Source organism: Lepus europaeus, chromosome 6 (genome assembly GCF_033115175.1).
Source record: "Lepus europaeus isolate LE1 chromosome 6, mLepTim1.pri, whole genome shotgun sequence".
In the NCBI taxonomy this organism is placed as follows: Eukaryota; Metazoa; Chordata; class Mammalia; order Lagomorpha; family Leporidae; genus Lepus; species Lepus europaeus.
This window is the reverse complement of record NC_084832.1, coordinates 131411154-131423450: the sequence shown is the minus strand read 5'-3', so window position 1 is coordinate 131423450 and position 12297 is coordinate 131411154. Positions and strand designations below refer to the sequence as shown.

The following is a 12297-nucleotide window of genomic DNA, read 5'->3' as shown; positions in this document are numbered from 1 at the left end:
GGCCCTGCTGGGTGAGGGTCTGGGGTCCTGAGGTGCCTGGTAAAGCTAGCCTGGCTGGCCACAGGTGCTGTGAGTTGGTCTCCACTGGGAACGCCCAGTGCCTGTCCCTTTGTGGGCAAGGACAAGGGACACTGCTCTCCCCAGCCATGCTCAGCTAAGCTGCACGGCTCACTTCCGAGAGGACAGGGGCAGCGCGGAGGGCGGAAGCAGAGCCAGACCAGGCGGCGGCAGCGGCGGTGCTGCAGACCTGAGCCCGGGTCCACGCGGTCTCTCACCTGCCCAGCCCAGGCTTGTCCTCTGGCTCCCTTCCTGCGACTTAGCTTTGCTCAGCTTGTGACCGCTGGACAAGGGCTTCTTCCCTCCCCCTGGTCCCTGGCATCACCAGGCAGGTGCCAGGTGCAGGCACGGTTCGGAGCGTCGTTTGCCCAGCACATAAGGCTCAGGGTTGGGTCTGCAGGACGCATGCTTCCTGCCTTTAGTTTTTCCTGGAGAGGTAATGCCAGGGAGAACCAGCCCCCTGGGTTAAATACGCAGAGGCAGAAAACCCCGCCATGAGTGCGCGGACCCGTGGTGCTGTGGAGAGTGCACAGCATCGTTCCCAAAGTGCTTGAGGCCGCGGTGCACAGCTGAGCGCTGCGGCCCCTTCCTGGGAGCGTGGGCCAGTGGCCAGTGAGCAGCTGCTGGCCGTCAGTTCTCACCTTGGCCGGCCGGGTCATTGCTCACCAGGCCTGGAGATCCAGGGCTGCCCTCCTGTGTCCAGAACACGACGACAGTGGCTTGGGTGTGGACTTTGCTCTGACACAAGCATTTGCTTTTTAAAAATGAGAAGTTTGGCCGGCACCGCAGCTCACTAGGCTAATCCTCCGCCTGCGGCGCTGGCACCCCGGGTTCTAGTCCCAGTTGGAGCACTGGTTCTATCTCAGTTGCTCCTCTTCTAGTCCAGCTCTCTGCTGTAGCCCAGGAGCGCAGTGGAGGATGGCCCAAGTGCTTGGGCCCCCGCACCCATGTGGGAGACCAGAAGGAAGCACCTGGCTCCTGGCTTCGGAATGGCGCAGTGCGCCGGCCGCAGCGACCAGTTTGGGGGTGAACCAACAGAAGGAAGACCTTTCTCTTTGCCTCTCTCTCTCTCTCTCTCTCTCTCTCTCACTGTCTGGCTCTGCCTGTCAAAAAAATAAATAAATAAAAATGAGAAATTCAGGCCATAAAGTCCTGTAACCCTGTGTGTTTGGTGGTTCTGGGAGCACCCTGAAGTCTGTTCTCTGTGTGTGTGCACAGCCTGCTCCCCACCTCTGTCTCTTGCACTCCGTGCCCAGGAAGGACAGCGGCTCTATCTCAGGTGCCCAGCCAGGCTGCTGGTTTACTCCTGCACGAGGTGCTGTGAGATCCCGTTTCACAGCCTATGCCCGGGCCCGCAGACCTGCTGAGGATCTGAGCCCAATCTCAAGACCTGAGTGCTTCCTTTTTTCTTTTTAAAAAATATTTATTTGTTGCCGGCACCATGGCTTAACAGGCTAATCCTCCGCCTTGCGGTGCCGGCACACCGGGTTCTAGTCCCAGTTGGGGCGCCGGATTCTATCCCGGTTGCCCCTCTTCCAGGCCAGCTCTCTGCTATGGCCCTGCACCCGCATGGGAGACCAGAAGAAGTGCCTGGCTCCTGGCTTCGGATCGACGTGATGCGCCGGCCGCAGCAGCCATTGGAGGGTGAACCAACGGCAAAGGAAGACCTTTCTCTCTGTCTCTCTCTCTCACTATCCACTCTGCCTGTCAAAAAAAAAAATTATTTGTTTGCTTATTTATTTGAAAGGCTGAGTTAGAGAGAGAGGGTGGAACAGAGAGAGAGAGTGATCTTCCATCCACTGGTTTACTTCCCAAATGACTGCAGTCAGAGCTTCTTCCTGGTCTCCTACATAGGTGCTTGCCCAGCAGAGTTATCTGGGAGCTGGATTGGAAGTGGTGCAGCTGGGACTTGAACTGGCACCCATATGGGACGCTGGCACTGCAAGGCGGCTTAACCTGCTGCATCACAGCTCTAGGCCCGACTCTGACTACCTGTGGACCAGTGCCCGCCTTCTGTTCTGTGATTCCTTGGCCTGCCCTCCGGCAGCCCAACCCAGACTCCCAGGCAGTTGCTGGAGAAGTGTGTGACGGGGAGACCATTGTCCCTGTTGCATGAAGGTGGGAATCCCCATTCGGTAACGTTGTGCTCTGAGCAACTGAGCTGAGAAAGAACCCTGCCTCCAGTGTGCCGCTGACTGCCAGGTCAGACGTCTGCCCTCCCAGCGGTCTCTTAAATACCAGGTCGATAGCAGTCTTGACGTGAGCTAAGTGGGAAAAAAAATCCACGTGTATGTCACCTTACATCGTGTACTTGTTTTAATTGATCATTAAAACCGTTCGACAGCCGTTGGTCTTCTGACTCAGGCTGTGTCATTTCCTCTCAAGACGAGCACCTTGTTGTCACTGGTTTGCAGTGTATTTGGTAAGACAAGGATGGAGACAGTGCACACCGGCCCTGAAAGGGGAGGGGGATCTGGGTTGGGACAGCACCTCCTGGGAAAGCGAGACGCGTCGGGGACGGTGACACTGTCGTCGGCTGTTGAGCTCCCAGTGGTCCTGAGGCCACGTGCTTATGCTTGTCTCCCCAGCAAGTTCATTTCTGACCGCGAGAGCAGGAGGAGCCTCACGAACAGCCACCTGGAGAAGAAGAAGTGCGACGAGTATGTAAGTGTCCCGGGGCGAGGGCGGGTTAACCGCGAAAGCCAGGGAAGCCGCCTGCGATGGGTGGGGGGGGAGTGGAGTGGGCTCTGCAGCCACTGATGACACACCTTTCAGTTTTCTTTCCCCGGGGTTCCCGGCTCGCTGAGCCGCCTCAGGCTGCTCTGCTGGGCGTGATGTTGGCCTCTTTGTCCAGATTCCAGGCACGACCTCCTTGGGCATGTCTGTGTTCAACCTGAGCAACGCCATCATGGGCAGCGGGATCCTGGGCCTCGCCTTCGCCCTGGCCAACACGGGGATCCTGCTGTTTCTGTGAGTATGCACGCGGCCGCGCTGTCCTTCTGCCTCCGTGACCGCACGCGAGACACTGTGAGAGGTGCACGTGCTCTTTACTTCTCCTTACGAACTTGGCCGAGTCGCTGGGACGTCTGTCACGCTGAGCGGGAGTGTTCAGTCCAGAGACGTGGACCTTTCTGACTGGCGTTCCCGTGCCTGGCACGTGGCAGTGGCGTCTTAATGCGGTGCCATTAAGTTCTTGGATGCTGACGGTGACGACTGCTGTAGCTCTGCCGGGGAGGTCCCTGTAGCTCCGTGAGGCACCCACCCACAGATGAGGAAACTGAGGCACAGAGGGTGGTGTGTATTGGGGCCTCTCCCTCTGTCCCCAGGCTGAAGGATCCCTGTTCCTGGGCTACCCCCAGCTGTGATTGCTGAGCAAAGATGAACAGATGTCAAGACCCGTTCTGTCCGTGCTCTGTTCTCGCTCCACAGTCACCTCCCTTCAGCCTTCTGGGCTCTGAGCCCCACGTGCCTCTGATTCCTGGTGTGTTAGGCCAAGCCAGGCCTCGGTACCCTGGACACTGTGGGGTCTGCTCGTTCCTGGCATTCTGCAGCCCCGTGATGCTATGCCCTTGTTTCCTTCACTGGGGTTGGCACTGGTGCTGTTTCCCTTTGGAGTCCGTGGCCTTGGGTCAGGGACCCCTCACCGTGAGGGTCAGCTCCTTCCTGCTGTTTCTCTCCTGGAACCGCTGCTTGCCGTCTGCATTGTTGTGGACCACTCTTCTCAGCGGTAGCCTGGACTTGAGTTCCTGTAGCGTTTCACTGTGCTACTGGGGCTACATCCCCCCTCCTTTATTAAGCGTTTTATTTCCGTTACCATTTTTTACTTATTGGAGATTTTTTTTTAGCGTTCTCTGAATGCTCATGTCGCCGTATCATTGTGGTGTCTCCCCTGAGGTTGTGTGAGGGTTCTCTGCTCTATGGAAAACCTCAGCTGTAGACAGGAGTGGTCCGGGAGGTCTACTTGTTCACTTGACACCGCCAGGCCGCGTATCCTTCCACTCCGAGTGTTTCAGAAGGCCTCTTTCCAGACACGACCCGTGTCACCCACAGCCTCTTTCTAGCCACGTCCCATGTCACCCACAGCAGCCCCATAACGGCCTCTGGCAGTTGCCGTGTGCTGCTATTCTCACACCCACGTGGCACAGCAGGCTCGTGTGTGTTCCGGGCTGTGCTGTCTGGGTGGGCTCCCTGTGGCTCCCCGGTTAGTTTGTGTGTGGAAGCAGCAGGGCCTACAGCCCCGACTGGCTGCGTGTGGGCAGCGGGTGGCACGCTCCTTCCTGTTGGCTCGTGTCAGTCTCTGAATGTCACGGCGGACGCTTTGGTCAGCTGTCAGGTGGCTCCTCTTCGGTTGCCGTGTCAGCAGAGAGGAGCACGGGGCTCCTGTGTGGAGGCAGGGCTCACAGGCCACGGCGCCACTCAAGGAGCTGCACTGTGGGCTCCCAGGGACTCTCCTCTTGGGCCGTCCCAGCCACCCAGAATAAAACCTCCTGGCTCCCTGCCGCAGAGGCTGGGCCTGGCTGCCCTCTCTCTGGGGGCCAGGTGGAGGAAAGCACCCCGGCGTCCATGTGTCCACTCGGGCCCCACGTCTCATCATGGTTCCCCCACACTGTGCTCATCCCTGCCCCAGAACCTGTGGTTGGAGCTTCCCAGCATCTTCAGGGCAAGGCCCGGCTGGGAGGCTGCCGTGTGCCTGGAGAGACGGCCCAGGCCCCAGGCTCATCCCCCTCACGGTTCCCACTTCCAGCAGTGCCACCAGTGCTTTGCAGCGGTGGGGGGTGGGGGTGGGGGTTCTGGTGTCCATTGGGCCGGGCGTGGCTCTTCCCACTGGCAGTTCACGCTGCCTTCTGTGTCCTGCCTGTGTCTGCTCTCCCCATCCCAGCAGCTTTCCCGGGGGATAGGGAGGGGCAAGAGTAGTCCTGTGTCCAGTCCATTTCTAACCTTGTGTGCTCAGGAATCACTGATCTCCTACCTCGGGACTCTCCTTAGTTTTTTCTTTTTTTAAGATGTATTTTATTTGAAAGAGTTATAGAGGGAGAGACAGAAAGGGAGAAAGAGAGAGAGGTCTTCCATCCAGTGGTTCATTTTCCAGTGGCCACAATAACTGGGGATGGACCAGGCCAAATCCAGGATCCAGGAACTTCTTCCAGGTCTGCAACATGGGTGCAGCGCCCGAGTACCTGGGCCATCCTCTGTTGCCTTCCCAGGCACGTCAGAAGTGGAGCAGCTGGGACTCAAACCAGCGCCCACATGGGATGCGGGCAGCACAGGTAGCAGCTACACCATGACGCTGGCCCCGACTCCTTAGGTTTTGGCCGAAGTAAAGAATTGGATAGAGCTGACTTTCAGAGCAGAAAGATGTCCCTGGAAGAACCTACTGTAGCTGTTTAGTTGTCCACAGAGGCATAGACAGCAACACTGCACAGGCCGTCTGCAGGCAGTCGTTAGAGACAAGCTTCTCGGGGACCCGTGGCTCGCTTGTCCAGAAGAGGCCTGGCTTTGTGGCCGCCCCTGCGGCTGCTCCGGGCCAGGAGGCTGCTGGCAAGAGCCTCGTGGCCTTTCATTTGGCCTTGGGCACTGCTCCAGACTCACAGTGGCCGGGGGGACGGAGCCGCTTTAGAAAGGCCTCCAGGCGGGCCCCCCGTGATTCCGGGTGTCACAGGGCCCCTGGAAACGTGCTGGTGTGACCGCTTTGTCTTAGGGAAGTGTGGGCCAGCGTTTCAGCTTGATTGTGATGGCTGTCCCCATTCAGCAGTCAGGGAGTTCTACCTGAGATCTAGTGAGATCCAGGATTTTACTGAGCTGGGGGCCTTGTGACCGCACCCAGGGCACAGGAAGTGCGCAGCGCGGTGACAGCCGGTGTTCGTTCTGAGGGAGCAGGAGGCAGTGCTGAGGGCACTCCCGGGCCGTTCCTGGGAGCAGGGCTCCTGAGGAAAGGCAAGGGGTGTGCGAGGCCTCCGCCCCACACCCCGGGACTTCCCTTCACCTCGGTCACCTCTGGCTTCTGTGTGCAGCTTCCCCAGAGCTGCTGCATGGCAGGAGGGACTCAGAACCAGCACTGATCGCAGAGGGTGGTGGCCTTTCTTGTCACGCCTTACAGACAGCCTCTTTAGCCGTGTCGTCCTCTCAGGGGGCTGGGTTCCTGGGTGTTTAATGGAGCAGTAAGTGCCTCACGGACACGCACACTTCTTAGCGTGCGCGGCTACTTGTCTCAGCCACGTAGCCCTGCTGTTGAAAACAATGAGCCCAGCAAAGGGCGGCACGTGACGCTGCCGAGACAGCAGGCCGAGCTTGTAAGTGGCCTCTTTGAGTGCTCGTCGTGGCACACATGGCCGTCTGTACCGAGCAGTCACCGGGCTTATTTCTTCTGGGGTGGTGCCGTGAGTCTTCGATCCCGTTTGCACGGTGGCTTTGGGAATGGAGATCACGCATCTGCACACACGCTGTGGAAGTGATTGCCACCCAGGAGTGTGCGTTAGGACTGGCCCCGGGGGGTTGCTCCGGAAGTGAGCAGGTGCCGTGCATGTGGTGATGGAGGGAGGCCCTCGGCTGTGCCTGGCAGAGGCCGGGCTAACATCTGTTGGATGGAAACTGCACACACCACACAGTCTTATCCAACCCTCGCCCACAGCTCTGCGAGGTGGGCACCAGCCCCAGGTACAGCTGAGCTAACAGAGGTGTCCCAACGCACCTGTGATCCTGAGCTGGATGGAGGGGCCAGGGCAGCCTCTGGGGCTGCCAGAACTGGCCTGCTCTACACACCACTGCCTCATGCTGACGCCTGGCCCAGAAATCCAACCTGCCCATGAGCCTGGGCACAAGAGAAGTCCCATCTTGGCGGTGGATACTGGCAAGTTTACTTCCTTTTCACTTCCCAATGTAATTGTAAGGGCAGTCAGGATTCCCAAGTCCCTACTCGTGACCACCAAACACCTTCGTCTTGACAATGATGCACGCAGCTCTGCACGGCCAAGTGTACCAGATGGGCACCACGCAGTCCTCAGGAGTAGAGAGCGACAGCTGCCTCGTGGGTGCTGCACCCCTCGGACCCTCGGCTTCCTGCTTGCCACAGGCAGTGTGTTGCTTCCCTCACACATGGTTCAGGACTTACATGGCCGCCGGGAGCCCCCGCACCAACGTCTTTCAGAGAGGTCCCTGAGCATCCTGCTGATAGGGCCAGCGCTCGGGATTCCGTGCATTCCTCGTGGCCGTCTGTGACACGCGGCAGCAGAATCCTGCTTGGGAAGGTAAAATGGACGGAGCAGACGGGGAACTCTGGCTTTTCCCTCACGCCTGTGACAATCACAGGGTCAGCTAGGGACCTGGCTTGTTATGAACTCCCCGAGGAGTGCCTCGCTCATGTGAAAATTTGAAATAGTTCAGAGGCTGTTAACAATACGCAGGAGGTTGGCGTATACGGGGACACTTGTTGTCCAGTTGCTAGGGTGGAGAGCACGGTAACTGCTGTGGTACAGTCACCGTCACTTCATGGGGGGCTGTTTGCTTTAGTTACAGTGAGTTCTGCCTCTCTCGTCTCTACTATTTGTCTTTCTGGATTGTTTGTCATCGCCCGCCACCAGGAAGATGCAGCACCTTCTTGTCTACACTTAGTGTTTAGAAAAGAACGAGTGCCCCCATGCCAGTCAGAACACATCTTCCACACCAGGTCTGAGAGCAGTGAAGACACTGGCGGCCCCTCTGCCTTTATCGCAGCTCTCCGCGGTACAGCCTGCACACGGGGCGGGCCGAGGCCAGGGACAGAGCCACAGACTCTGTGCTAATTTAATTGCTAGTGTCCCCTCCCAGGAACAGATTTCTAGTTAACCAGGTTTATTTTTTGGAGCAGCCTCCCTGGCATAGATCTCTGATGTCTCTAAATGTTTTCAGCCAGTCCTACGGCATTGGAGTGGGACTGCAGTATGCCTGTCAAGTGCTCTGCCTGTTTTTTGGTTTTTTTCTCAAATATTTATTTGAAAGGCAGAGTGGCAGAGCAGGAGACAGAGCGGGGTGGGGGTGGGTAGAGATCTTCATCCAAAGAGTGTCCCCTAAATGGCTGCAAGGGCTGGGGCTGGACCAGGCTGAAGCCAGGAGACCGGAGAATCCATCCAGGTCTCCCACATGGGTGTCAGGGACCCAGGCACTTGGGCCGTCTTTCACTGCTTTCCCAGGAGCATTAGCAAGGAGCTGGATCGGAAGTGGTGCAGCCAGGAATCAACCCAGCGCTCCTCTGGGATGCCCATGTGGTAGACCATGGCTTGACCTGCCACACAATGCAGGTCCTTCCTCTGCACCCCGGCTGTGCTCTGTCACTCTGCATTTGTTCCGGAATGGTCAGCTGACCCCTGCCAAGATGACCGTTCTGCCCTTGGTGGTAGCCATGACGGCCTGTGTGCTGGAAGCTCTCGCGCTGTCCTCACCAGGGCTGCAGCAGCCTGGAGCGCTCTCAGGAAAACCCCGGCGGGGATGTGGCTGGGGTGTCCTGGGGCATAAAGCAGGGGCCTCATCTTCCGGACGACCCTGGGAGGTCCCCAGTGTGGCCCGGTCGTCTCCGCCTGCCGCTGGTACTTGTTTTTAAAATTCCTGGAGTTGGGGTCGGGGCGCCTTAGAGATGGTCTGAAGAGGACAGCATTTCCTTGTCCTGGCAGCCGGAGCCACGGCCTCGGACGCCCTGTTTGGGAAGAATTGTGTTGGGGGAATCACGTGTCCCGGCCAGCCCGGGAAACACACGCAGCAAGGAGGCCTCTGTGAAAGTCTGGCTGTAGCAGCTTTCAGCAGCAGGGCAGCGGCCGGAGGCCAGGGCGGTGCCGACACCGGGCCCTGTGTGCAGTCGGAGTGTGGCCTGCAGGCTGAGCACCACCGCTGTGCTGGGAGTGGCCCTGTCTCTGATGATTCACTTCTCCTGGCCCCAGACGGGAAGGACTGTGTACACATGCACACGGTCATGTGAGAACACGTGTGTGCATACGCCGGGTTCACGCAGGCCTGTGTATGCTGAGCTGCATCAGGGCCCCGTCCAAGGATGGTGGGTGACCTGTGCTCTTCCCCGCCTACAGGAGACGGCTGTGGTCCCACAGCACCATGCACATGCACCAGGCATAGAGCACCTGTCGTTCCAGTAGTCTGCTTGTCACAGGCCCGATGCATAGCGCAATGGGGCAGGTGCAAGGTGGGCCTGGGCTTGGTTGCACACGGTGGCAGCTGGTTCGGTGCCTTGGAAAGCTGCTCCCATGTGGGCACTCAGTTCTCGCTTCCCGGTGGCGGACGTTGCCTTGTGCCTGGCACGCGGCGTCAGTTGGGGTCAGCAGCCTTCCTGTGAGGCTGCCGGCTGAGCGCGGTGCTGGCTTTTATGAAAAAGAAGACAGTTGTGAAGTGCACGTGGCTTCCTCGACTTACCAGTCCATCGTACAGATCAAGAAGCCCAGATCCACAGAGGCCGAGGAACTTGCTAGAAGGACACATCCAGTGGGTGCCCCTTTCACTGTGCGCGTTACCATGGCAATGGTGCGGGCACTGTGGGTGAAGCCCACATCCACCATTCCACTGCCCAGGATGTCCACAGCAGCCTCGGGGACTGCACAGTCCTGTCCAAGCACAGGCCACCCGTGGTCCTTGGACAGGGCCCTCAGCGGTTATGTCCCGTTGCTCTGTCACTCAGGAGGCTCAACGTCAGCGAGTGACAGGGCTCAGAATCCAGGCTGCAGGAGAGGAGAAACCAGCTCTTGAGGAGCAGCCAGGAGGAGTGAGAAGTTGGCAGCTGGGAGTGCAGCACCCACAGAACCCACGGCCCTCCCAGTGAGGTACAAACAGGAGGCAGAGGCTGCACTGGGTCCCACCCTGGCCCACTTCCTCGTCTGGGCTCTGACTCGGGCACACCGTCCTCTTCTGGGCTGCAATGTCTCCCAAATTTTTTTTAAACTTTTTTTTTAAAATATTTATTTTTCTATTTGAAAAACAGAGTTACAGGGAGACAGAAGTGGAGAGAGAGAGAGGTACTTTCCATCCACTGGTAACTTCCCAAATGGCTGCCATGGCTGGAGCTGGGCCCATCTGAAGCCAGGAGCCAGGAGCTTTTTCTGGGTCTCCCATACAGGTGCAGGAGCCCAAGGACTTGGGCCATCCTCTACTGCTTTCCCAGGCCACAGCAGAGAGCTGGATCGGAAGTGGAGCAGCCGGGACTAGAACTGGTGCCCATATGGGATGCCGGCACTGCAGGCTGCAGCCCTGCCTCCCAGTATTTTTAACTTCACAAAGCAGCAGCTGAACTGATGGGATGTGTTTGTCCGCAGACCCTGTTCTTCTGAGGTTTATATCAGATGTTTATATCAGATGTATTGTGGATGTACATTTATCTTTCTAGGCAAAGCAAAACCTGACGCAATAGGGGGACTGGTTTAACACAAAGTTTCTGCAAAGAATTCAGATGTAGCTGCAAGGAGAGATGAAGGTATTGTCAGTGAGCCCAGCGTGCTCCCCACCTTGCCTTTTAGCCCTCTTCCATTCCCCCGTCGACCTGGTGGACACCGGGGAGCCGGCCTCTCACCCTCGGAATTCTGAGATGGAACCTTGATGCAATGACTGTCTCCCCCGACCCGGGACTGAGCAGTTACATGTCTGCCCCCTCCTGTGTCTTGCGAACAACAGGGACTCGAGGAAGCGCCACCGTGCCCCCAGAAAAGGGACTGAAATCAGGCTCTCGGTACTTTTTAATGAACAGCTTGACAGTGCGTGAGATAGCTGTTGGAGACCACGTTAGAAACGCATAACATCAAGTGTGAAGAAACTCTCCAAGCCTCCCGGCTCGAACACCAGCCCTGTTAACATTTCCATGCCTCTCCTTCTGGCTAGATCTTGCTTTGTTCACCGTTGTTCCTCTCTGGACGCTGCCTGTGACGGGTGACGTCACGTGTGCAGTGGCTCTGCCGGGGCGCGAGTGCCGTGACACTGGTGGTGTAGCCTGCCTCCCTGGGAGCAGAGGTGGAACTCGCGCAGGTGCAGTGAGCACCCTCGCGTTCGCTATCAGTAGAGGTTTTGCTGGTCTGGTTCGGTCCCTGCTGAAGTAAATCATAGCTCTAAGAGCTCATTTCTGTGTGGAAGTGCATCCATTCCTGAGGCCAGGTGGCGTGTCCTGGATTTCTGGTTGTGAGCTGGGCTTGTGACAGTTGTCCTCACTGTCTCAGGACCAGGAGTCTGGGCTTGGTTGGTTTGTTGCTGTAGATTTGCTTTGTAGACACACAGGTCTCAGTTGGAAGGATATGACTGGATAAGTTCACCCAAATGCAGTTATGAAGGCACCCCAGTCGTACCTCAAATGCTTGGCCTAGCTGTTGGCACATTTCGCTGGCATGTAGTTCTTTAAAAAAGAGAAACTCCTTAAGACTGTTTATAGTCTTTGGGTAAGTTATAGAAGACCAAAGAATTACTGTCCTATCAATACGACTCAAACACAATGGCAAATAAAAGTTAAAAATAGGCATGTAGAAATGGTTAGGAAATGCGCTGAAATTGTCTTGCAACAATAGAGCAAACTTATCTGAGATCACCGTCAGGAATATTTTTAAAATCATGGAGAGCAGGTGTCTCTGAGAATTGCGTTTGGTGAATTTCACGCCAGCTCCGGGGTGGGGCAGGAAGCAGATTCCAGGCAGTGTTGTGGAGCGAGGCCGAGGGCTCCTTGACGCACGGCGCTCGGCCACATTCACTGCCTCCAGTGTCGCTCTGTGGGAGCCTGCCGAGGTTTCAAAGCAGGGGCCAAACTGAAGCTGAGGTGGGGCTGGGCCTGGAGGTCACTGGACCCTCAGGGTAGACTCTGCCTTGATTAGAGTCGGACACCTGGCACATGAGATTTTATTTATTTATTTGAGAGGTAGAGTTACAGACACAGAGAGAGAGACAGGAAAGTCTTCCATCCGCTGGTTCACTCCCCAGTTGGCTGCAACGGCTGGAGCTGCGCCGATCCGAAGCCAGGAGCCAGGAGCTTCTTCTGGGTCTCTCGTGAGTGCAGGGGCCCAAGGACTTGGGCCATCTTTTTCTGCTTTCCCAGGCCACAGCAGAGAGCTGGATTGGAAATGCAGCATCCCTGACTAGAACTGGCTCTCATATGAGATGCTGGCGCCACAGGTGGAGGGTTAACCTCCTGCGCCCCAGTGCTGGCCTGGGATTCCAATATTTGTAAAATTGCCCAGTCTTTGCTTAGAGTCTGCCACGTGTGGGTGTTGACTGTGGCCTCGTGACGGAGTCCTGTGA

General features: G+C 57.3%; 1 protein-coding gene across 4 annotated transcripts in view; it reads left to right on the top strand.

The window, feature by feature from the left end:
- The window catches only part of SLC38A1 (solute carrier family 38 member 1), a 52192-nt gene that overhangs the window by 20313 nt on the left and 19582 nt on the right, over positions 1–12297 (top strand). For all 4 annotated transcript variants that reach the window (XM_062195116.1, XM_062195118.1, XM_062195117.1 and 1 more), the window contains exons 4-5: positions 2646–2721; positions 2912–3027. In XM_062195116.1, coding sequence (XP_062051100.1) covers positions 2646–2721; positions 2912–3027 — 192 coding nt within the window. The remainder of the gene's footprint in view (positions 1–2645; positions 2722–2911; positions 3028–12297) is intronic.